At 40.4% G+C, this 26,703-nt stretch overlaps 1 protein-coding gene across 1 annotated transcript in view; it reads right to left on the reverse strand.

Moving 5' to 3' along the window:
- Positions 1 to 1,861: 1,861 nt before the first annotated feature.
- Positions 1,862 to 26,703, reverse strand: part of gpr139 (G protein-coupled receptor 139) — a 31,241-nt gene continuing 6,399 nt past the window's right edge. Inside the window, exon 2 of the mRNA XM_074696749.1 lies at positions 1,862 to 5,838. Coding sequence (XP_074552850.1) covers positions 4,853 to 5,838 — 986 coding nt within the window. The 3' untranslated portion in view covers positions 1,862 to 4,852. The remainder of the gene's footprint in view (positions 5,839 to 26,703) is intronic.

Raw genomic sequence — 26,703 nt, forward strand, 5'->3', positions numbered from 1 at the left:
TGAAGAGTAAAAGTTCGATCCAAGTTATGGTGCTTTATTGACATCTAACTCTGTTGAAGTGGTCAGATCTGGCCCATTTGAAAAAAAAAATGTCTTAAGCCCCATTTCCACCAAATAGTTAAGTTTGGTTCGTCTTGGTATGCCACACATTTTGCAGCATTTCCATAAAATTTCCAGTGACTTATCCCAGGACAGATCCCAAAATAACCACCCCTCTTGTTGGGTCCTTTCCATTTGGGTGCCAGATGTACTGGTCCGACCCCAAAAGGTGGAGCTACAACACTGCAGTCCGTTGATTGGTCGAAAGAATTATCACTGACTGTGCAGCAGCGGCTACTGTATTTCTCTTTGGGGCACACAGCCTTCTCTGAAACAAAACTTTATTGTGCTTTGTAACAAAGGGTCACATGCTAATCAAAATTAACTAATTAACCTTTATTTAACCAGGTAGAAAACCAATTGAGATCGAGATCTCTTTTGCAAGGGTGACCTGGCCAAGAGGTCAGCAGCACACTTCAATTTGTAAATACATTACAATAATGCAAGATTAATTTTAAACAGACAATACTTGGAGATAAAAAATTGAAGGTTAAATGCTAAAGTGACTCCCGAAAAACATGAATAATAAAAAGAAGACAAATTGCTGGATGGATATCGTTGCTCTTTGTTTACAGTGTTGCACTTTCCTTCATGGATTTATTAGCGGGGTACACTGTGTTGCTCTGCTATGGCACCATGCCATTACATAACTGACGGCATCTAGCTTACACAACGCCTACCACGAGGGGGCACGGTTGGCTGTGAAAACTTAAACAGGATCAGGCTTTACTGTGCCAACCTGTACCCAACAGTACTGATCCAAACCAGACCGCTTGGTGGAAACGGGGCTTTAGAGACAGCAGCTAAATAAAGTGTTTCAGACAGAGTGTGACATTAATAAGGATTTTCTTTTTTTTTTTAGCGCTGACTCATGTAAAGCTACTACAGGGGACAGTTTAAATCCCCCCCAAAACACAATACCTGCTCTTCAAGAAATAACATTATCAACTTTCTCTGCTGATTTAATTGATTGCTTTTTGTGATAGGTACTGTCTTTATCATCTATTGATATGACAAGGGGACGTGTAGCCTCCATTTTTCTTTATGTGTTGTCCATAAAATACTTGATCTGATTGTTTTCTTCTAGTTGAAGTATAATAAATCTTATTAACCCACCTGATATGATTAGTTTCCACTGGAATAATTGGAAACACTGTGGTAGCTAGCAAACCTGGTCAGTGGCTTAAGGGCGGCATTATGGGCGGGTCCAATGCACCGAGACCCATCCTTAACTTCTGTTAAAAAACGTCCCTTTTTTCCTTTTTTTTTTTTTTTTTGAAGTGTGTATTGATGTTATCATCACACCAGAGTTATTTAAATAGACCTTGTAGATTCAGCTACTTGCTTCTCAATTTGGGCATGTTATTATTATTATTTTTTTTCTAGCAGAGACCAAAAAGAAGCCTGGGCTTCAATGGTTAAAAATGAACATTGCAAAATTTTGACATTTTTTATTAAGATGTCCTGCTTTTATAAAATGAGCTGAGTTTGGCAATCTTTTAGGCTGTCGGAATTAAAAAAAAATAAAAAATAAAATAAATGAATAAATAGATAGATAGATACATACATACATACATAAATAATAATAAATATAATAATAATTACCTCAAGTTTTGAAACATTCAGCCTCATGTGATGCAGCCTGGACTAGAGAATGATTTGAGGAAAGACTGTATTTTTTTTTGTCTTTTAGTTAACTGTAATTAATGCCACTGCTCTTACAGCCTATAATGAAAAGTAAAGCTGTAACGTTGTGGCCTGCTGGTCTGTTACAGTGCTACTCTTTGGTCAGCAACATGGACAGTGACAGATCAGTACATGTAGCTCAGCAGGATGCACAAAAACGCTCTTAAAATGCAGTCAAATATCAGAGCAGCAAAAAGCAACCAAATCCACTTTAAACCAAACATAGTAACAGCAGTAAATCTGCCAGTTGTTTTTATTGAGTAAAATAGTGATCTAATAACTTTTGGCCCAGCCAAAATTTATTTGGCCCACCCCAAAACTGAAAAACTAGCTCCGCCCCTGCTGTAGCTGGTTGTTAAGCGCTCATTGTGAGTCAAACTGATGTTTATTCTGGGTCTGTTACCTCTTATGATCTACAGATGCAGATCCAACCCCAGAGTCCCGAAAAACAAAATGTACTTGGACCAGTTTCCCCCCATTTCCTGTGGAGGGACACCAGGAGAAAGATGAGAACAGTGGCGAAAAGGGAGGTAAAGACAAAACCAATGAACTAAAACAGAGAAATTCATTAACTGAAGACGATTCATGAGGCAAAAAAACACCTCACAAAATGTAGTATTGGGCACAACAGTGTTTAAGGGCTCAATAGAAAAGAATTGTTGCAGACTGATAGTGACTGAGCAGAAAAACTTCATTAAGAGCCTTACTAGTCTTGTTTTACTCCCCAAACGGACGACATTTACAGTTTGATGTGTGTAATATTAATTTGCTTAATAAAGTATGTGGCTCAGCTCAAGCTTTAAGTTTAGACTTAGGAGAAACTTCATTTATTTTATATCATGAAAACTTTTCTAAATGAAGGATAGATTTTGATTAGTTGATTTTGATTTGAGTTAATTTTTTGATACAGGGTGTAGAGATGAGAATATTTGGCAACATCTAGCCCTCATATTCTAGTTTGGAACACTCCTGTGCTCACCTCTTTCATTGGTTAAGCAACGGTGGCCTTTGAGGACATAAAGCTCCTGTGATGCACAATAAGTATGGTCGGTCAAATAGTTAATGGATTTTTTTTTGCTAACCCTGCTCAATGAAAAAGGTTTCTTATTTTATCATGATGTGAAATTTTAATCTACAAGGTTGTGTTTTATGTTTTGCTATCTGATTTGCCTTAAATCCTCAGCCATGTTGGCAAGATCAGCCCTCATTCACGGTCCTGAAACTTGATTAAGCCATCTCCCGTATCCCGGGTGTGACCGTCGCAGAAAATTTAATGAATCATTTCTTTTTGAATTGCATTAAAGATGAAAGTTCAACTGTTCCAATTGTAATAGGGCTAACTGTTAACTTTAAAAATTGGGGCTGTTGATTGCTTAATTTTCATGATTTTTTTTTTTTTTGACAATTCACACCCTGCACATACCTTTCACAAAATAAATCTGTCTGGAGATTAAAAATTCCTGCTCTGGTTTTCAGCTGGAGTCAGTTTCTTTGTTAATAGTTCATGAGGTGAGATGAAAAGCTACAGTCACCGTCGTTTAAGCGTGTCGGACATTTTGAGTTAAACAAGAGTTTGGAGGGCGTGACATTATCAGCTTTGACAGACCCACCTAACATTCATCAGATTTAAAGCCTTATCTGTTCCAACAAAAGGCCAGATGTGTCTGATCCATCCTGGCAGGTATTAGCAGAAATCTGCCCTTTGGCAAAGCGCCGTTCTCTCCCTGGGTAGATGAACGCTGCCGATGCCTCGAGGTGTCTGCAGGATGGATGTGCACAGATCTGGATGCGTTCTTAATACAGTGCAGAGAGTGTGTATGTGGTTTGTCACCAGGCGGGATGGAGGTGGAGTTGATGTATGTGCTGTACTTTGGTGCCAAATGTGACTGGATAGCACAATGAGCTGCTCTGCTGACCTGGGATCAAATTAACTGCTGCACCATGGGATTGAAAACCTTGAAAACTTAAAGGGAAGGGTGACAGATTTTTCTGTCCTCTCCATCTCTCTCTTTCTCTCACTCTCTCAGAAAGCTAAAGGGTTAAAGAGATACATTCATTATATTCATCAGGGTAATGGCTAAGTCATCAAGGTCCATCAAAAGTTAATGGAGGACTATCTACTTACAGCAGAAATTTCCCCCTCCTAATGCTGGAAATGTGATTACTAGGTTAACGACACCTTGGAGTCCAACAAACCCCCAATTAATTTTTTTTTGTCTTGTGTTTTTGTGCAGCTACAATAACAGTCAAGTCTACTTTGAATAAATATTCCACCAACAATAAGCCGAGTATCTGCTCATCCTATGACAATCGTAAGCTTGAATGTGGGAAATCCTCCAACTTGAAGGTGACTTGTCAGGATGAGGAGAGTCAGTGAGGGCTACTCATTTCATAAAAGCCCAAATTAGCATGCCTTTGAGACTCCTCTGCATATTAAACGGGAGATGACAGCGCTGTTTTGAAGTGCTCGAGAGACAGTCATAACCGTGGACAATGGACACGCCGTGGATGGCTCTGCCTGAGTGAATCACCCCTTTGAGGTGAGACGTTTTAGTGCCCAGAGTCTGACTGAATCTCTGCTTGATTTCTTTAAATGACTCCTGACGGAGAGGCGACCCAGCTGTTCAAGGCCCGTCGCTGTTGTGCAACAGCGAGCGGTCGTAAAGGAATCACTGTCAGCAGGCGTTTGATGCTTCACCAAGGACTCATCCAGTGTCGGTTTATCTCTGATACAAACGTTGGCTCATAAAAGTCGGTGATAGATGGTGATGAGATCCCCTTCTCACTGAGTCTCTAACAGTAGCTTTAGTTATTTATTTATTTTTTGCTGGAGGAAACGATCAACTTTTCTCTGGACCTGGGCCCCAGCCTTTGAATACCTGCTGATTCCTTTCCCACCTTGCTAGCCTCCCTCAAAGCTAGCTAAACAGCATGTGTGCTCTCCGGGCATGTTGACATTTTCAAGCCTCAAGAGACCCACGTGAGTAAGCTGGTCACCAAGGAGACAAAGCTTGGATATATATTCCCAAACCGCTGTAGGTGGAGGCGGCTGCTGGTGTCTGAAAGCTCAAGAGGAAATACAGATTGGCTTCCCGTTTTTGTCGTACTGATACACCAGCATCTTGATGCAGTGTGAGTTGGCTGGTGAGATCCACGGGCTGCTCGTGATGGAGAAGTTGTGGCTGGCGTAGAACGGTGGCGGTTGTTTCCGGCAGTGGAGGAGAGCTCGCAGCACATTAGCCGCCATGCCGCGGAAACGCTTGCTGATGAAGCAGTAGAGGAAGAAGTTGACTCCGGTGTTGAGCAGTGCTAGCATGTTAGCCAGGTCGGTGAGCATGTGGAGCAGTCGGCTGGCACCTTGGGAGGTAGGAGGAGAGGAGTAGAAGTGATAGAGGATCATGAGGGTACGTGGGGCCCACAGGACAGCGAAAATGGAGGTAATGGCGAGGAGGATGGCGGTGGTCTTGCCGGTGGAGTAGCCGCGCAGACGGAAGCAGCTGCGGCGTCTGCGCAGCTTCCGAACGATGCCAGCATTGAGGGAGAAGAAGACGGTGCAGGGGAGGAGGTAGACGGTGGTGCAATGGGCCCAAACAAGGACATGCTGGGCCACGGTTCTCCTGTCATCCTCTCCTCCTCCTCCACCTCCACCACCCATCCCAGGCAGGCTGTGCCACAGATCAGGCCACCAGTAGTAAGGAGCAGCAGAGAGCAAGCACCCGATGTAGACAGCAAATATCACCTTCCTTGTACGGGCCGGGTAGGACACGGTGTGGTAGCGCAGCGGGTGACACACGGCAATGTAGCGGTCGATAGTGAGGGGCACGGTGATCCAGATGGAGGTATGGAGGGAGGAGAACTCCAGGACCTGCACTGTGTTGTTTAGTGAAGGAGGCAGCGGTGCAGCGAGTATAAAATCCTCCAGTATGAAATCAACAAAAACAATTAGAAGCAGCACCAGGATGTCCGCGGCTGCCAGAGCGAGGAGATAGTTGTAGGAGGACTTCTGACGACGCAGCACCAGCTGGGACAGGATGACCACCGTCAGGATGTTAGCTGGGGAGAGCAGGGAGGGGAGGGAGGATGCATCAAGGGGATTGAAAGAGGATAGGTGAAGAAAATGAGGAAATGATGGAAAAGAAAAAGTGTGAGATTGGAAAAGAAATGGGTTCAGGTCAGGGCAGGGAAGGAAACAGAGAAATTGAGTGTTAGTGGGCAGGCAATTGAAAGAGCTGCATCAGATGTTAACTGTCAGAGCAACGAACACACAAAGATAACAGCAGCCTGAAGGATAAACAGACATGCATGGTGAGCTCTTTATTAACAGATGGTTAAAAAACTGCAGTTCCATGAGTGGCAACTCGAGGCCAGTGCTTGGCAAGGTACTCTTTACTTTCTCCCAAAAAGTAACCAAATTACTCACGGAATTACTCCTTCATAAATGTAATTAGTTACTAGCCTGTACTTCCATCTTGAAAATGCTGGTTTTAAGCCAACAGACCACACCGGACTCATACATATTAAATCTGCAGCTCCTGTCCTGTGTCTGGCTGAGTGAGCCAGGTTGGATAGACCTACCACCACTCCTGATTTAGGAGGGATTCTCCAGCTTTTAAACCCTGGCTCTCGCTCCACTCCCGACTCGTAATTTCTCCCAATTACTCTTCATTCTTAAGTCTGGTCCTGTCATCTCTGATGTTTTTTCAAGTTGAAACTAGTAAACTACTTGTGCTTTACATTCAAACCCCCAAAAGCATCCATCCCTCTCCCTCAAGTTGGTTTGATCCAAAGACGCCGCATGAGATCCTCTCTGACTACAGGTTACACAGACACACACAGGTAGCCGTGTGATATCTGTTGCTGGAAAGTTTACTTTGGCATCAACTCTTCATTAAAAAGACCAGTTTGAATGACAGGTTTCTGATTTTTAAAGTTAGCCACACTGTTAAAAGTGATTTTGCACATTTCTTGTTGTAATGTTTTTTTTTTCCAAGTCAGTACGAAAAGATTATGGAAGTTGTTGTGATAACACATATATAAGTTAGCATCATCTCAACTACAAAATATGTTTCAACTTAAAAATCTATGTTCACATGAATCTTTTTTTTTTTTTTTTGATGGTGTTTTGTGGATATAAGGCCCTGTTGTACACTGAGATGTTACACTCACAGGCTGTCCATGCTAAACTGATCAGATCAGCTGTCCGTGCTGAGCTGCACAGACCAGCTGTTTGTGCTCCACAGGACATGGGCCCATATATTCAATGAATTTTACAATATGTTTACAGTGCTCTCTGTGCAACGTCTCAGTCGACATCAGGGTCTTATATCCTCTGAGTTCCCTCCCCACTCATGGTTAACAAATGTCATCACAACAAAAAATACTTTCCTGTAAAAACTTGATGAATTAAGTTCTACATCTTTTGTAGTTCTTTTTACCTTTTTTACTTGTACAAATTATTTGACACTTCATGTTTAATTAACTTAACTTAATCAAAGCAATAAGATGAATTGAGTAAGTTAAGTTGAAATCAACATTTTTTTTTTTTTTTTTTTTTTTACAGTCCATCAGACAGCTGTAGGGCCTCTCATCCAAAGAGCTCAGTTACAAGTCCATAAAACCAACTCAGTGAAAAACCAACCAAAAATGCTCACACTAAATCATCCTTAGTCCATTTTTAAAAATATATCAGAGACTCTCAAACTTTGTGAGAATAATTTAATGTGTTATTGTAACTACATGTTGTTGGTGTAATGTCTGTGTGTATGTTCTGTTTCTTTTGTGTGTGTCAATGTTAACTGTCCTTACCTGCTTTAGGACTGCGGATGTAAATTAGCTATTGTGCTAACTCTGGCATATTTACATTGAAACTTTTGTTGATATGTTGATTAATATGCATTGTCCTAATTTAAATAAATAAATGAATAATAAATAAATAAATCAACAAGCTGTCAAGAAAGCATGCAACATGCTAGTGGATATGAACATTACTAATGGTCTATGTTCTTCCTTTCTTTCTTTGACATTAAAGACCACATCTGTTGTGGTCCCCTGTGAGGGTTTCTGGTGTCTGCCCATCTCCTCTCCTCTGTCATCCTCCCCTGTCTCCTGCTCCCCCCTCATGTTCACCTGCTCTGTAATTCCAGCAGCACCTGTGTCTCCCTGTGGCAAAATTGTTATCTCTAATAAAGAGTAAAGCCAAAACAAGAACAGGAGGGCAGCGTGCAGCATCATAGCCTTGGCAATCTGCTGAGCTCACTCCTGCCTGCCTCAAGCAATTTAGCCCCTAAAACAAAGCACAAGGGCACCCATCTCTCCCTGTCAGCCTCTCTTTCTCAATCTTTACTCTTATTTCCCCAACATAAACCCTCACACCCGCTCTTCATGTATCCAAAATCGAGTGTTTCCCTCGAGTCCTTTGGTTTATTTATTCAAACTCTCTCGCTGTCTTCACAGTAACAGCCTAGCAAGGGAGCCACAACTCTGCTCTGCTCTAAGAAGAATGTGGACACAAAGTCTGGATGTAATTTATCCCACAGCTACGGCTGCTTTCACCTGGAGCAGCAGTAACTGTGTGCCTGACCTCTGTGCACCTGCATCAGCACCTGCATCGCAGCTTTCTGCCCTCTCACGTGGAGCTGCAGCCCAGAAATCGAATTGAACTGACTCATTACATGTCTTATTCCTTTGTTTCCTGTCTCCCTCCTGCTACTGCTGCTGCATATACATGTACTGAGCATGCTCAAAGCTTTCCAAACATAGTGCACCTCCACAGACTGTACTTTTACCATCATGCGATAACTTCTTGCTGTGATGTGAAAACTTGGAGCAAAGAGAAAAAGCAGCGAAATGATATTTTTTCAAACTTTGCAGATGAAATAATAACGTTATTGGAAAAGTTATTATTTTATCTGCAAACTCTGAAATCAAATCCTCGCCTTGATACTATTTGTTCTCTACATGTGTTTTTGTATTTTACAAAGGCTTCATCTTAAACTCTCAGTTTTGGCCATTAAATAAGAAGGAAATAGAGAAATGTTTCGATCAAAAGCCCTTCCTTTTTGTCTTACTGCCCTCTACTGGTCTGGTTGTATGATGCTGCTACTTTTATTTTCTTCCTCTTTAAGGGAAAACAGACGATTAATTGACCTCAAGCACCATGTAGTTCCTTAAAGGAGCAGTGTCGCGTTTTGCCAAACAGAAACAGTGGAAATGGGATATAATGTGTATACATGTTTGTGAAGTGTCTCAAGTTTAGTGAACAATAATCCCTATAAAACTATTATTTTCTTTTTATTAAGATAGAAAAAAATCTTTTTATAATTCACATTACTGTGGGTCCTTTTCACAGAGGCAGACATAACAAACGGCCATGTTTGTCGACGGCAGATTCAATGGACAAAAAAAGCAAAACGTGCTTTTTGCTGATCCTGAAATCTACCTGGAAGCCAGGTGGCGGTGGTGGTGAGGGTGGGGGTTACAGTAGAAGAAGAAGACAGTGGCTGTGTCCGAAATGGCATACTAACGTTCTACTCATACTAAGTGTGATGTCAAAAATAGTATGTAGTGCGTTCACATTAAATAGTATGAAAATATTATGTGCGCGAGAAATACCCGGATGTATACTATATCGGTAATAATTTTAAGTATGGGAGGTGGGCATACTACTCGCACTGACGCGCCCCATAATGCATTGCGAGCCCCGTATTTATAAACGTAAATACAGAATGAGATGACAAGATGAGAAGCAACTAAAGTGGACTTAGCTCTACAGGGAAACCTAAACGTAAGTACAAAGAAATAAAGTGCCTGAGGCGACGGACGGATCGTCTTTGGTGTCTGCGAGCAGTAAACATTTTTTAATTTTTTGAAGAGTGATGAATTCGTCTTGAGACCTTCCCGTTTTCAAAATAAAAGCACCCGTTTATCTCCTTTAAGTTCTTTAACGCTTTTGTAAATAGGCTCTTGTTTTGGAGCGGACTGGAAGTTTCTTCGATAGCATATTGGCGCTCTTAACAGAATGTCCGAAATGTCGAAATTAAATATGTATCCGTGCGTTTTGTGGCCCAAATGACCACATTTTGGTTTTCTACGTGATGACTTTCTCGCCTAAAATGTTCTTAAAACTTTCAAATGTGGCGAATCAACAGAGATATTTGATAGCCTGGTGTGCTTCCATAGACTTATGTGTGCTTCCAATTTTTGTCGTCGGAGGTTTTGAAATGCATCATGGGAAACTGAGTAGTATACTACAGTGTAAACGGTTGGCACCCTTATCATACTTATAGTATGTAGTATTCAGTATATACACAACGACCATGTAGTATGTAGTATGTTAGTATGCCATTTCGGACACAGCCAGTGGTTGTAGAAGAAGAAGAAGAAGAGTTGGAAGAATTAGTATTATTAGTATCACAAACGTGTAAATCATCAGATTTTCCTCCAAAAAGATCAGGAAGAAATGAAGAGAAACTGGGACAGACAATGACTTAAAGGAGAGTAAACATAGGTGTAGAGTTTCCAAGCTGGGAGTCATCAATGAAAAAGTTGGGTCTGAAGGACGATGCTCAAGTTGGCTGTTATCTGCTCCACAGGTAAAGGTGACACGTAGCAATGTTTATCTGAAGACTTCTTTTCCAAAACACTTTAAATGCCAATTTAAAAAAAAATGAGTTAATCATGCCATTTTGTGGTGTACTGAACCTATTCACAGCTCTATCATTATTTTATGTTAATTCATATATTTTCCTTGTTTAAAATGTACTGTAAGATGCAGTTTTTCTCCAATCAAGCACCAATCAAAAACCAGTCTTATCCTATCCTGATAATTATATAAATGGATTCATAGCGTTTTGGAAAAGAACTCTTCATATGTTCTTAACTGCATTGTTTATTGTATATAGTATAGTCTTACCAAAGGCTTTATCAACATGATGATCAGAATAAATGAGGCCATCTTCAGGATCCTCTTTGATCTGCAACGGCTGAGAGTCACTGAGTGATGGGATGTTTTAGGAACAGATGGACTCATTCTGAAATCCAAATGGTCGATGTTGCAAAAATTCTAATGTCAAAGTTCCTGGGCCTTCTGGTCAAAAAAATTTAAAAAAATAATTAAAATTTTAAAATTATTTTTAAATTCTGATACCAACAGCAGAAGTGAGGTATCAGAAGCAAATCGGGAATCATGGCCATACTGGAAGTGGTAAGGGCTTTGTGTACAGCTATAGAGCGCCCGACAGTCATGTGACATGAGCTGTGAAAATCCTCCCCCCGTACAGTGGGTGCCGATAGTAAACTCAGTGACTCAGATTGGAGAAGTATTTTGAACCAGGCTGTAAATAGGTTAATTTCTGCTTTGAAAACTGCTTTTTTTTGGCTTGGTGTGTTTGTGACTTCTGGTACTTTTGGAGCCAGCCTCAAGTGGACACTGGAGAAACAGCAGATTTTATCACTTCAGTATTGTCTCATATTCTCAGACCAGAGGTTGTTGCTTGGTTTTAACCATTGACTGTGTAAAACATGGACGAAGTCTCGCCGACATCACCCGTCTGTTTCTTAAACGGAAAATGAAGTACATTGGCTTTAGCGGCCACATTGGTAGTGGCAAGGGCTTCACGTACAGCTATAGGGCACCTGACAGACACGTGACCCTCAGCTGTGCCTCTTATTGGGGGAGCTCGCGATCTCAAAATTCTCTGAACAGCTGAGTTAGAAAAAAAATTCACCCCCCGTACAGTGTGTGACAATAGTTAAAAATCAGTGACTCAGACAGGAGAAGATTTTTGAACCAGGCTGTAAATAGGCTAATTTCTGCTTTCTTTATTTTGGATGGGGGTTTATGAGACTTCCGGTACTTTTGGAGCCAGCCTCAAGCAAACACCTGAGAAACAGCAGATTTTAGCACTTCAGCATTGTCTCATATTCTCAGACTTGAGGTTGCTGCTTGGTTTTAACCTGCTTTTTCCACATCTTACAGCAGAAATGGGATTGTTAACCAAAAAGTCAGACTGCATTGTCCACTTGAGATGCCAAGATCCACACAAACGAAAGTCTTTTTCTAAAATCTGCTACTATGATGACTTTTTATTTGGTTATGAAACAGGCTGAAACTAACACTTGTGCTCCTTATTTATCTGTTTATTTTGCATTCCTCTTTTCTTTTATTCCTCTTTTGCTTTTATCAGCAGTTTCTTTTCTTTTCTGTTTTCCAGCCATGGGCTCAAAATCAGCAAAAAGCAGGAGTTACTGCTTTGTCCTCATGGAGTGCCAAAATCAATATCTGATGAAGGTGTCTTTTTCTGTCAGTACAAACTTAGCCATAAGTCAGGCTGTTTATTTGCTGCACAAAGTGCAGAGCTGGGAGTAAAATTCATCAGATACGACATAGGAGCAGAAGAAAATGTGAAGGTCTTGAGTCTTTATTTCTGTAAGGAACGATTAGATTGAAGATGAAGGAGGGGAAGTTTTCATCCACCAAGGAAACATAATTCTGTCTCCCACAGGTTTCTGAAATGGCACCATATGGTGCAAGAACTCTGTGAATATTTATTCCAAACTAAAGGCTGCATCCCCATGAATAAGTTCTTTTCTTTTTCAAAGCTGACTCAGATCTTTTGGAAATAAACTCCTCTCATATTGTTCTTCTCATTATTCTCGTCATGGAGAAGCCTTTCTTTTCCTCTAAGAGACTCTCGTTAGCAGATTAAGGACATTCGATACCAGCGCGACATGAAGCAAAACATCCAAAGTGGTGTGTGTGTGTTGTGGGTGTTATCAACGTTGTACAGACGAGGGCACAAGACCAAACAATGACCAAACTGTGTCCAAAGCAGCAGTAGCAGCGTAAAGCAAGCTCATTCAGCTTTAAAGTCTAATGTTTGGGTTGTTTTATTGCTTCAAAACATGAGGTGACATTATTTCACGTAGTTCTGTGTTACAGAGTTTGACAGTGTATTCCGGTGTCTGTCTAGAAACTTTGCTGCCAGTGCTTTTACCGTTTTTCTTTTTTTTTTCTTTTTTACTTTTTTTTTACAGTAAAGCGTAACCATTGCAACCATGATTGAGAAGGGAACAGTGAGCAGATGCATATGCTAAGATTTACCTGCAAATTCCAGTTAAAAACATTAGATTATTAGTATGGACACAAACCCTTATAAACAACCTACAAATTAAGGCACCATTTACACGACAACGTTTCATCTAAAAACGCTAAAACGCAGTGAAAAAAATCTGCTTTTACACAGAAACGCTCAGAGAACACTGTAGTAAGCATGCCAGGCCTGTAGGTGGTGCTATAACTGTCTTGCCAAGAAGCTGCTTTTGGGAGATGTCCACCGAAGTAGAGTTGAGCCGATCATCTGGTGTATTGGGGAATACTAAGTGCAAAAGTGGAGCAACAGATGCATATTTTGTTGAAAAAAAGTCCGCAGATTCAGTATATTGAGCAGCATGAGCACAACACTGTAGTTTTCGACGGTCGGTACTGTTGTCCTGTTGTAGTCGCTAGCGCAAAGCGGAGTGTGACGTCAAATGCTGGCTTACTTTTTACATGGCAATGGTGGCGGCAGCATTTCAGAAAAATCCCACACTGGAGGCCGTTTCCAAAAGTTTGCGTTTTAGGTCAACTGAAACGCCATATTCGTGTAAACGCGAGGCTTTTGCGTTTCACCCTAAAACCGTTGTTGTGTAAACGGCCCCAAAGTTACAGATAATTATTGTCATTTTACATCCATTTGACTGTGATTCAGGAGAGCAGAAGAGATAAAACAGGATTTTTTTCCACTAAAAAATGATAAATAATCATAAGTAGTCATTTAAATCAATATTGAATGGAATTGATATCTGATCAAATCAAAGCCTAAAGAATCAAACCGAATCGTGAGGTTCTAAGCAATACCCAGTACTAACTCCTGGACTCTAATGCAACAGGGTCTTTGTTGATTGTTTGGTATTACAGATGTAGGAGGAAAGATGCACCTGGAGCTTTTTTAAAATCATTTTTTCTTCTGATGGTTTTTTTCTTGTTTTGTTTTGTTTGTCTCAGCTGTGCACGTCACAAAAAATTGCTGAAAGAGATCAATTGGAAACCCCTCAGAGCACACCTCACCTTTAATCCATCACCTCACCCTCAGGTATCTCACTCTGCGTCTGTCTCCATCCACAAACCGCTAAACAGAGGGGGGAGACGTGAAATGGAAACAGTGAGGTGTTCACTGTCGCCATCGGGCTGTTATTCTGTGAGGGCTCCCCGCTGAGACGGAGGCCTTCTTCAGACAAACAAAAGGGATCCTTGGCGAGCTTGACATTTCCATTTAATTCCAGCCAGCCTGCAATGGGTTGCCCATTCATTCCAATTGACTCCTGCTCTCTACTTCTCTCTGGAGCCGAGGGAAGGAGCATGTGTGTGTGTGTGCTTGTGTGTGTGTGTGACTGGATGAACCTGCTCAACATTCTGCAGGAATAAGGCGGCACATGAAGGGGACAGGCAATTTATGGTGCTCTCACTCGCACACACAGCAGGAAAACATACACACAGGAGCTTAACGTGCTTGCAGACAGGTGCGTGTCTCACTCCGATCACTCCCCAAAACGTCCCCCTTTTTTTACTCTCCTCTTTCTCCAGCTGAGTGCTGATGGTGTTGACCTGCAGGACGAATAATCAACTGCTGTGTTTTGCTCCGGTTGTCTACATTTGCTTGTGTTTTGTGTCTGTGTTTGCTTGGCTGACCCCTTCTGTCTTTTTGTGTGGGAGTGCTTTTGTGTCTGCGCTCCCCCTGCTGCTTCTCTAATATAACGAGGGGCCATTGACGTTGTTTAGCGGAAAAAGAGGAGTCACAGCGTGCTGCCGAGGTGTGTAACGAGGCTGACTCATCCCACCAATGGCGAGATGTGTTCAGATGGGCTGTCCACAAATGACACTGTGCAGTTTAACCCCTTGAAACCTGTGTAAAAGCAGGACGGGCTGTAAAACCTCCCTGCACTACTGGCGTCAAGCTTTCTCTTGGTGGCACAGTCAGGATAAGTTAGCAAGAAGCGCTTCCTTCTAAAACAAATACAGCTGGCAAAGCAATTAACCACCAATGGGAGGAAATTAAGATTTGACCTTGACAGCTTATCCAAAGGTTAATAAGGCTATAGAAGACAAAGAAATAAAGAGGTTGGAGAAGTGCTACTGGAAGAAGGTCACGAGGACTGAAAAGGAAACTACACTGTTAAAAAAAAATGTACAGGAAATGGTCTATAAATTTTAACAGATTTTTCCAGTATTCTTTCAAAACAACAAAATGCCAGTAGATTTAAAGATATTTTCAGTAATTTTACAGAGTCAAAAAAACAACAACAAAAAAACCCCAGAATTTTACGGTTACTTACTAATCCTTAATTTTTTTAAAGTATTTTTTTCTGTTTTTCAAAAACATTATACAAAACTGTAAAATTACAGAAATTATCTGTCAAAAGATATCCTGGATGTATTTTCAGGTATTGTGCCAGCTGAACCCTATGGTTGCAATTCACTGATAAAAAAAACAAATAAACAAACAAACAAACTGTGAAAAAAATGGTAAAAGCACTGGCAGCAGCGTTTCGAGACAGATACTGTAAAATCATAGTCAGACACTGTAAAAAATGCAGAACAACATAAGATAACTGTAAAAATACAGGGCTATACTGTAGAAAAGAAAACAAACTGTAAAAAAAAAAGGGTAAAAACACTGGCAGCAAAGTTTCCAGACGAATACTGTCAAATTACAAACAAATGCTGTAAAAACATTGAACTACATGAAATAAGTGTAAAAATACAAGACTTCACCGTAAAAAAAAAAAGAAGAAAAAATGTAAAAAAAAAAAACAAAAAAAGAAAACGGTAAATACTCAGGCAGCAAAGTTTCCAGGCAAATACCGTTATATTACATATAATATAATAATATATTATTATATTATTATATACAGTCAAACGCTGTAACGTACAACTACGTAAAAAAATAAATAAAAAAAAATTAAAAAAGAAAGAAAGAAATGTAAAATACAGGGATGAATTGTTTTTGATCACAGAGAAATTAAAAAAAAAAAAAAAAGAAAAAAAAAAACAAATAAAAACATCCAAACAGCAATTGGCTATCTGTCTGTGCCCCACGGCGGACTGGCTGTCTGTGCCAGGTGGCAGACCAGCTCTCTGTGCCCCATGGAGTGGACTGACTGTCTGTGCTCCATTGTGCAGACTCTGTACCCATTTTTACGTTGTGTTTTGTTTATTATGAACGAGATGTGTTGATGGTCTTTGCTATGTTGGTCAATTATTAATAACAATGTTATTTGCATCACTCAGCTGGTCCATGCAGTGCTGCACAGGCAGCATGTTCACCCACTGCAATTCTTTAATGTTCAGCAGAGTCTTATATCCTCTGTGTGCCCTCCTCACTCACGGTTACAAACACCATCAAAACAAAAAGTATTTTGCTGTAAAGTAACTGTATTGTTCTGCAGAAAAAATCTGTTAAATAATGTTTTTTTTACTTGAAAATTACATATTTATACTGTAAATCTGCAAACATTTATCTTTAGTTTTACGTACAGGGTTTGTTTTTATACATCACGAATTTGATAATGCACACAGGAAAAATAGTATTTTCACAGGAAATTACTTAAGATTGATTTGACTCTAATTTTACAGTTATAGGGAGAGGATGGAGAGAAGGGTCAGATCTTCAAGAAAAACAGAAAAAGAGGAGAGTGTGAGAGCAGTGAGGCAGTGAGAGTAAAGAAAGAGAGGCGAGGGACACAGAGAGGGGCTGAATATCAAAGCTTGCTTCAAAGGTCACAGCCACTTTGTTCCTGATGGGAACCGTTTCCCTTTTGTCTTCTTGAAGTGTCAGATCGGACATGAAGCAGAGGTGTTTCCTATCCCTCAGATACAAACCAGGAGGTCATCTCTGCTGAGCCTCAGAAACACAATCAAAGAGGACTTCAATATGGCTTAGATCACATGTTAAAAACCATACTGCTGGTAAAAAGACTGAAACATTAAGTTGCTCTTAGAAGTAAGATTTTTCCGGAAATAACCTAATTTTATTTTCTTGTGGTTCGAAAAACGTATTTCTTGTGTTATTGTGGTGGAAAATTTAAAAAGCTGCCTTAACATCATACTACTATCAGCTTTGTCTGTCACCTTCCCCCCAGCGGTGCTTTCATTTATCAAAGAGGGGGTATCAATGCTGGATGTGAGCAGATTTTTAATCCTCTACATATTCATATGTTAGAATTCCCTGAATCTACCTGCAAACTGATCAAAACCGATTCTTACCAAAGAGATCTGGGCCTGGATCCACATCCAGCCATTAGCAATGAAAATGAACTGTTTGTACAAATGGTGAAAAAAAAAAAATTAATTAGCATGAGCCAGGTTAACACCTCAACAATAGGCGCTAATGGCAGTAAAGGACGGTGAAGCCTGCTCATGTTTCTAAGATAAACTATGTGAAGACAATAGATATTTGATAATAGTGATCACCACATCCTCCTTCACCGCCTCCAACAAGACATTGGTATCTCTGGCACTGTCCTCCAATGGTTTCACTCATACCTCACAGTAAGTTTGCAGCCCTGGGGGATGCTAGATCCTGCCTCCATACTGTCACCTGTGGGGTCCCCCAGAGCTCTGTCCTTGGTCCAATCCTCTTCACCATGTACATGCTCCCCCTCGGCCGTGTTTTTATTGTTTTCTTATTATTGTGCACTTTGAAATTTGCTCACAAATGTAAAGTGGGTTATAAATGAAATCCATTATTATTAGTATTATTTAGAGGATATGAGGCTCAACAGCAAATTTACAATTCTACAGCTTAATTTAACAGATGCTTTTGTCCAGATCAACAGACAACAGAAGCAAGAATTTAGACAGAAGGAAAAACCTTTGTTAGTGTGACAAATTGCCACAAGAAGAAGGGCTTTATATATTTATTAATTAAGAGAGCTGACCGGTTCAGTCTGGCACCCCTACCAAAGGGTCTCAAAAAGAGGGACGGCTCATCTTGGTTATTTGGGGATCTATCCCGGGATAAGTCAGTGGAAACACCACAAAATGCGCGCCGTACCGAGACGAACCAAATGCAGTCTGCTTGGTGGAAACGCAGCTTAAGAGCTGGGTCTGAGACCTTCTGACTCATTCTACCCCTGAGGACGAAGAGGAGAAGGGTCAGATGAAGGCCTTAAGTTTTCCCTGGACAGATGAGTCTTCAGACATCTCTTATAGTAGAAAGGGACTCTGTGGATCGTATAGTACAACAGAGGAGAAGAGTCTGGCTAGAGATTCAGAGCTGCGCTGGGCTGGGAGCACCAGGCGTCTTTCACTCATTTAGAATTAGGGAAGATGACATTTCACAATTAGATAAGGAGATAGTCAAAGTCTCAAATTGGTCAGGCTCACTGCTGCCAGTTTTGCAAGTTTGCTTCGCTTTTGGCTTTCAAGCATCTGGGTCCTTCTACGATGTTTATGGTGAAATGTTGGAGTTCCTCAAACAGCTGCTTGTAGAGTTATTTATGGAGTTACTGGGGTGTTACTGTGGTGCTTGTTCTGAAAAATAGCTTCTATATTCCTTTTTTTTTTTTTTTTTTTTTTTTTGAGGTCTTATGCTGTGCACCCAGAAACACATTTCTGTGTTCAAAAATCTTAAGCCAAATGTTCTATTTCTCTTTCCTGTTGGTTCATTCTATATTCTTCTAATAAAATCTCAATTTCTTCCTCCAAAAAAAGTTTTTTGTTTTTTTTTAATCTTGTCACACCTTACCATTCCCCATGTTAATTGCTGTTTATGCATTGTAGGCATGAGCGATACCAATTTGTTGAATCAAGATTTTCCAGGAGGTTCCATATAACGTTCTGCACCTGCTTCGCACCGTCCTACTTCTTGGTACTGTTCTGTTGGGGTGCCAGACATACCGATCTGATCCCAGAAGGTGGAGCTAGAAACACTGTTGTCACTTGCCATGCTACAACAGCTGTATTTCTCCTGGCAGCTCACAGTCTTCTCTGAAACAAAGCCTGGTTGGTCTTTGTATCTAAGAGCCACATGCCAATCACAAAGATGACAAATTGCTGGATGTCTTCCATCGTTGCTCTGTGTTTACTGTGTCACTTTTTTTCTTTGTTGGATTCATCAGCAGGGCACACTGTATCATGCTGCTATGGCGTCACGTTATGACATAACTGGCGCAGCTATCAGCACCTGGCTTACAAGCAACCTAGAGGAGGGAGCATGGTTGGCGGTGTAAACGCTAACAGGATCAAGCTTTACCGATCCAACCTGGATCTAAACCAGACTGCTTGGTGGAAACTGGGTTTTACAGATAGCAGCAAAATCAAGTGTTTTGTCGGAGATAAGTTTTTTAGCGCTGACTCATGTAAAGCTACTGCAGGGGTACAAAAGAGACGGTTTAAACCCCCCAAAAGCACAATACTCGGTCTTTTAGAAATAACTTAATCAACTCTCATGCTGATTTTCTCGATTGCTTTTGTGACAGCTATCATCTTCTTTTGTTAGTTTAATAATGATGGTCTCCAAATTAACGTACTTCTGGTTGCTTCTTCTGGAGTGAATGGGTTAAATCTCAGTGCAGATGACTCTCCTCAAAATGAGGCTGCTGCCTGTGATGTGGCTCTGCAGACTGACACACTCAGCTCATCTATTTAAAGGCTTTGTAAACAATGCATAAAATTAAAACCAGCTCTTGAATCCCTTCCAGACATTTTTATGAGGCTTCAATCCAAAGAAACATGAAGGTGAAAGTTGTTTGGTTTGAAACGAGGAGGAGAGAAATGTAATTGCAGGGAAGAGGCGAAGAGTTTGTGGAGCATTTATGTCCCAATTACAGCACGACAACCACGTCTCAGGATGACGCGCTTGATTCTGAAGAAATGGGACATGAAGAAGGATTTGCAGCATTTCCAGCAGCACTGACACTGTCAGCTGGTCTGACAATGTCATCTCTGTCACTGCATCTCTGATTTATTGCCCCAAAGCAACACCTTCCTCCTCTCTTGCCTCCCCTCTCCTCCTTCACCCTCTCTGGCTTGTCTCCTTCCTTTAGGGCTGACACGCTCACTTCCTCTCTGTACCTGCATACTGGAGACAAAGCAGTGCTGGAAATCTTAACGACATTTTTTGCAGACCTTTACATCATTTCTCCTCTCCCGGTCCAAACACCCTAGTTTGAATGTCTTCTTTTAGAGTGATGATGTGTATTCACAAGCCTCCACCCCTCCATGCGTGCCCTGCTGCTGATGCAGATTGACAGATCAATAGTCCAAACTGAAAATCAATGAGGCCCATCTCTTCATTAAGTAGCGGCCATCACCTGGCCTACACTGGAATGAGAAACAAGCGGTTGTTAGCGCCTAACATCCCTGACCTTTTCCCCCTCAGTCAGGTGGATAAATGGGAATGGAAGGATTTGTCTTCACGCGATCACATGACCACATGCCCAAATCACACCCTGATTCTCCAACAGAAGCACTGTTAAAAAAATGTAATTTTACAGAAAATGATCTGTAATTTTAAACAGATTTTTCTTGTTTTCTTATAAAACAACAAAATGCAGATTTACAAATATTTTCAGTAATTTTCCAAAATAAAAAAAACAAAGAATCAGAATTTTACAGTTATTAACTCTCAATTTATGAGTATTTTTTCTGTTTTCCAAAAATGTTGTAAAAAACAGTAGAATTACAGAAAATATCTGTAAAATAACATCCTGAATGTTTTTTTTTTAGGTATTATGCCAGCTGAACCCTGTACCTTCCTCACTCATGGTTGCAATTCACTGATTAAAAAAACAAACTGTAATAAAAACGGTAAACGCATTGGCAGCAAAGTTTCCAGACAGATACCCTAAAATTACAAACACTGTAAAAAATGCAGTGCAACTTAAAATAACTGAAAATACAGGACTTAACTCCAAAAGATAAAAATCTGTTTTAAAAAAAACGGTAAAAGCACTGGCAGCCATGTTTCCTAGACAAAAACAGTAATATTACAGTCAAATGCTGCAACATAGAACTATGTGAAAAAAATGTAAAAATAAAGGATTGTTTTTTGATCAGAGGTTAATTCACAAAAAAAATAAATAAATAAAAAAAACTCCAAACAGAACACACTGCCCTTCTCCTAAAAACACTTTCCTCTCATGCATCACTGGTCATTTTTTCTCCACCAGTTTATTCCCTAATTGTTACTATTTTCCTTTTATTTCACAGTAAAGTCATTTTTATTTTGACATAGATTGTAACCATGAGTGAGGAGGACACACTGTGGATATGAGACCCTGCTATACAGGGGACACAGCATGTTAGTGCTCCACGGCGCGGAACAGCTATCTGTGCTCCAAGGAGCGGACCAGCTGTTTGTGCCCCATGGAGTGGACTGGCTGTGTGTGCTCTATTGTGCAGACCCTGTACCCAGTGATTTTTACGTTGTTTCGTTTTTAATAAATGAGATGTGTTGATGGTCTTTGCTATGTTGATCAATTTTTAAAAAAAAATGTTATTTGAATTACACAGCCGGTCAATGCAGTGTTGTTGCAGTGTTGTTCCTGATCCCCCAATGCAATACTTTAATGTTCAGCAGTCTTATGTCCTCTGTGTACAAAACAGCATCACTTCAAAGAGTCTTTTGCTGTAAAATAACGGTGTTTTTCTGCAGAACTCTATTTTTTTTTTTTTACAGTGAGGAGTGAGAGCATGTGCTTGTAGATATTGACGGTGATATCCCCTTTCACACACTCACTGCATTGTTCCTGTGTGAGGATAAAGTGTGAGATTGATGACCAGGTTGATGAAGCCTCAGTAGTATTTTGGGAATTGTTCTGGACCATCACAGTGAAGTGGGAGCTGAGCCTGAAGGCAAAGCTTTTATTTATCAATCACTCTGTTTCAGCCCTCACACATGGTCTCAAGGGCTCAGGCTTGACAGATGCCAGTTTAGGTGGTTGGACATCTCATTAGGATGCTTACAGGGTTCCTCCCTCCAACACGGTGGAGACTCTGCAGTGGACATAGATTATGCTGAAGTAATTATATCCCATCATGCCTGATAACGTTCCTCTTTTAGGGATGGCTACACTGCAGCACGGATATATGAAGGACATGATCAAAACAGGCCACCAACAAAGTTTGTTTTCGAAAGAATCGCCACTCACCATACGTCAGAGGCTGCTGTATTTCTCCTGGTGGCACACAGTCTTTTCTGAAACAAAACTTGATTGTACTTTGTAACAAAAAGCCACATGACAATCATAAAAAAGACAGATTGCTGGATATTCTCCATTGCTCTGGAGTTACTGTGTCCCATTTTTCTTCTTCGTTGAATTTATTGCAGGGTACGATAGCTATGGCACCACATTATTACGTAAGTGACGCGGCTATCAGCATCTGGCTCACACACACATTAGAATTGCTACTAAATGAATATAATAATCATTAAAATAATAAAATTCTACATAAAAGCAAGACTGAATAAGTGAGTTTTAGAGAATTTTTAAAAATATATATAATGCTTTTTTAGCAATTCCAGCCTGGGTGAACGTACAGTTTTTTTAAAGCTAGTTGATGGTTTGAAAATGTGCAGAAAAGAGGGCAAACTCAATGAGCAAATCCTGAGATGCATGAGTGAAAATGAAGCTTGCATCATTTGTGACTTCTTTCGTCAGTTTTCCATTGTTTCATTTGCTGCTCTGCTCCTGTTAAAGATGATCCATGTTTCTGCTGAATACCTCAGATCTGTGTAAGTTTTCTGTGTTCATGTTGAAACATCAATGCCTTCAATGCTTTCGTTGAAAAAGTCGCTCTGTTTCCATGGTACAGGATGAACCGTCTTGTTTTAATGTGCACACGTGCTTTTCATGAAAACGGTTGAAGGTAACTTCAGCACATCTGCCGCTGTGAGGACCTTGTACCTCACTTCGAATCCTTTATGCTTCAGTGTACTTCAGTTCAGAATTCAGCTGCACCTTTTCATTATTTTGACCCTGCTTTTGATATCAGAGCTACAGTGAAGGCTTACTTTTCAGACTGAAACGTGACAAGCTCTGAACTAGTAAAGGGAACAGCAGATGGTTTCTAACTTCTTTTTTACAGTGTCTTATGGAAACATAAGCTCAGAGCTTTCCCAAAGTTTGATAAATCACCTAACTGAGCATGTGGAAAATAAACTTACAGAGACACTGCTTCCAGTTACACATGATTTAACAGAAAGAGTGATACAGTTCAGCACGTTGGAGAAAATCTGCTGCAGGGGCTGAGAAAAATCATCAACATGCTGCAAGTGTTGGTGAAACTTTTATTGGAGCTAGAGGACTAATTAAATAATATTTTACAACTGAATAATTGTTTAATAGAATTGAAGAGAATTATTTTAATCCTCTAAGCAGCTTTGGGCCCTGCTGGACTAAGGAGGTGCCTTAAAGAGCAGGTTGTCAGGAACCATGGTGTAAAAATGAGGAAGAGGATGCAAACCGAGATGTAATTTAAAATGTTTTACTACACTAATTTAAAAAACCAAAGTTCAAACCAAAAACTCTAACAAAAGAAAAAAACATTCAAAAACTCAAGAGAGAAACCAAGAAGCACAGGAGACTGTGACAGCATACAATCCAACACAGACAATGAACTGACAAGACAAGAAACATAGAGGCTGTTTTTCCAAACCACCTACCACCAGTGGCGTTTTCTCCCGGAGGCCAAGGGAAGCCATGCTTCCTCTCTTTTTTTAGACTGTAGCTGTGATTTAATGAAAATATTCCTTTTTAACAGTTTCGATACTTCTTCTGTGTTTTGTCACCGCCATCTCCTCCTTATTTCTCTCCTCTAGTTATTGAGCATTTTACAATGTGTAAAACAGCGCCCTCGTAAATGTTCTGTGGCGAATGCGTGGTGAAAATACGATACTGCACGTTGCTGTCCGCAAGGAAGCCAAGCAGAGTTGGCATCCCTTGGTGAAAAAAAACAAGAATGATTGACCAATCAGATGAGGCCGTGGTCATGACACTGCTCATCTGTGATTGACCAAGACTGTGCCAAGGGAAGCCACCCTGTCTTTGGCCTCAAACCAATCAAATCACAGTATCGTCATCCTCGAGCCACTGAATGAAATCAGGGAGGTTAGCACATTAGCAGTGTGCATGAAGCGGCCGGTTGTGCGTCTAAGTGGGCGGTTGAATTAATTAATACGATGTTTAAGCTAAGTCAAGAGGACAATGTACGTGTGTGAATGAGTGATTGAGGGTGGGAGAGCTAAAGGGCGTGTGTCGGTGTTTGAAGTAAGTAAAACGAGCGCTCTCTGGGCACTCTAACAGGTCCGTTACATGAAATAGCGATACAAACTGCAACAAAGCCTTTTATGTACCCCACTCCCTAAAAAAAAGTACAGATAACAGGCTTTGTCTCACTTGGCTTCCTCAAAAAAAATCTCCACGCCACGCCACTGCCTACCACACTAGCAGTGCTGACTTTTTTGGCTGAAATTCAGTCTGTAGTAGTCAGTATGCGAAAACTTGATAAATCTGCAGTATACTAAAAATCCTCGGATGTCCTACTGATCCAGGAAGATTTCTCAGTATTCAACAGACCAGTCTACCTGACATACTGTTTCCCACAATGCATGGATCTAACGCTGTTTGTCTTTGCAGGTGGCAGGGTTTGGTGAATTACCGTCATCTACTGGAATGAGTCGGTGTTATTACTGAAGCACAACACTAACTTTAGCTGGTCTGTGAGATATAAGTGAAGTGATGAGAAGAAACACTGGTTAATCTTGTCACTTCCAGTCGTAAAAGAGGTGTTTACTTCTACAAATTCATTAGCCCATATAAATCACTAATTCACTTTTTAAACCATACGTGGATTATATATTAAAGTGTTTTTTTATGTTAACTGTAAAAAATCAAAATCCCTTTCAGATTTATTTTTAGTAAATAATATAATTATTGGTGTAAGATTAGAAATCAAGAATGATGATTCTGTTTGATATGATTAACAAAATAACTAAATGCCAAGATCTGCCTATAGATTGTTTGTATATATTCATATTGAAGGCAAAAAAAAAAAATAAAAAAAAATAAAAAAAATCATCTGTAGCTCCACCTTCCGAGATTGGAAACCAGAGTAGTAAACTACAAAACAGACCCAACAGAACTGTCATACTACAAACTACAAGCAAAAGCAGTAGGTAGTATGCAGTGCCTACTACGTACTACATTCACATGTAGTATGTAGTAGACGGTTTGGAAAACAGCCAAGGAGAACTAAACCAAACACAGGAAACCTCAAAACAGAGACAGCGGCCGTTTTCCAAACTGCCTACTACACACTACATGTGAATGTAGAACGTAGTAGGCACTGAATGCTATCTATTGCTTTTGCTTGTAGTATGTAGTCTGACTGTTCTGTTGGGTCTGTTTTGTAGTTTACTACTCTGGTTTCCAGTCTCTGAAGGCGGAGCTACAGATGATTTTGGGGTTTTTTTTGCCTTTAAAATAAATATATGATCTTAACATTTAGTTATTTTGTTAATCACATCACAGCAGAATCATCATTTTTGATTTCTAATTTCACACCAAAAGTTGTATCATTGACTGAAAATAAATCTGGATTTTTATTTTTTTACAGCTGATGAAAAAAACACTTCCATATAATCCATGTATGGTTAAAAAGGGGTAATTAGTGGTTTACCTCTTTTACAACCAGTAGTGACAAGATTTACTGGTGTTTCTTTCTCATCACTTCACTTCTATTTCATGGACCGTATCATTCGTGTTGTTGTATTGTAGTTATAATGTCGACTCATTCCACTAGATGGCAGTAATTCACCAAAACCTGCCACCCTCCTTGACAATCAGTGTCAGTGCTGTGCATTGTGGGAAACAGTAAGCCAGGTAGACTGGTTCGTTGCATACTGAGGAATTTTCCTGGATCAGTAGGACATACAGGGATTTTTGGCATACAGCAGATTTTGCAAGTTTTTCGCATTAGACTGAATTTCAGCCAAAATAGGAGAGTAGTAGCTAGAGTAGTAGGCACTTTGTAAAACAGCCTCAATACCTCTTAAACACAGAAAAATTAAGAATAACCACAAAAAGACATACACATGACAAGAACCAAATCAAAACCACATGGGAAACAAACAACAAAGAAAACAGGAAAACACAGAACACTCAACAAGAGCAACCAAGATCAACACAAGAATTAAAAAAAAAAAAAAAAAGAAAGAAACTCAAGACACAGAAGAAAATCCAAAATTAAAAAAAACACAACAGAAAACCCAAACCATGACACAGTGTCTAAAATGTTGGTGCAGAAACATCCAGAGCAGTGATGGGGAATCGTTCAACCTGAGCCCCCCAAAAAAACAAGAACAAAGAAGAGGCTGTGCTTGCAGAGTAACCTCACTTGAACCTGCAGTTACAGCTTGGAAATTATCCCCCGACGACTCGACAAACGGAGCTGTAAACGTGTTAGCAGCTAGCGCTTTGAAACAGACTGTACTGTACAAAGAACAGGCCTCGCATCTCAGCGTGACGAAGGAAACGACTCCTCATGGCTCTGATTGGTGCTCGAGCACACGTCTGTTTCAGTCTCAGGCCGTGTGGAGTGTGAGAAGAGAGGAAGGAGGGATGGAGGGGGTAAGCCATTAATTAAAATTTGAGGCGATTGGTTTCGCCTCTGTCTGTTCCCCCACTCTGGGCTCAAAGGGTGCCACTTCACTGGCTCTGCTGTTATTATGCTCTTTCTTTATTACCGGTCACATCTCCATAACTGTGATCCTCCTCTTCTTCTTCATCTTCTTCTTTGTCTTCTTTGTGCCCTTCATAACTCCCTTTCACTACTCGTCCATCGCAGTCTCTCAGCTCATCATTTCCCCAGGTCAACGT

This window comes from Halichoeres trimaculatus, unplaced genomic scaffold, assembly GCF_033239565.1.
Source record: "Halichoeres trimaculatus isolate MK-OKI-2021-1 unplaced genomic scaffold, fHalTri1.1 fHalTri1_scaffold_20, whole genome shotgun sequence".
NCBI classification, from domain to species: domain Eukaryota; kingdom Metazoa; phylum Chordata; class Actinopteri; order Labriformes; family Labridae; genus Halichoeres; species Halichoeres trimaculatus.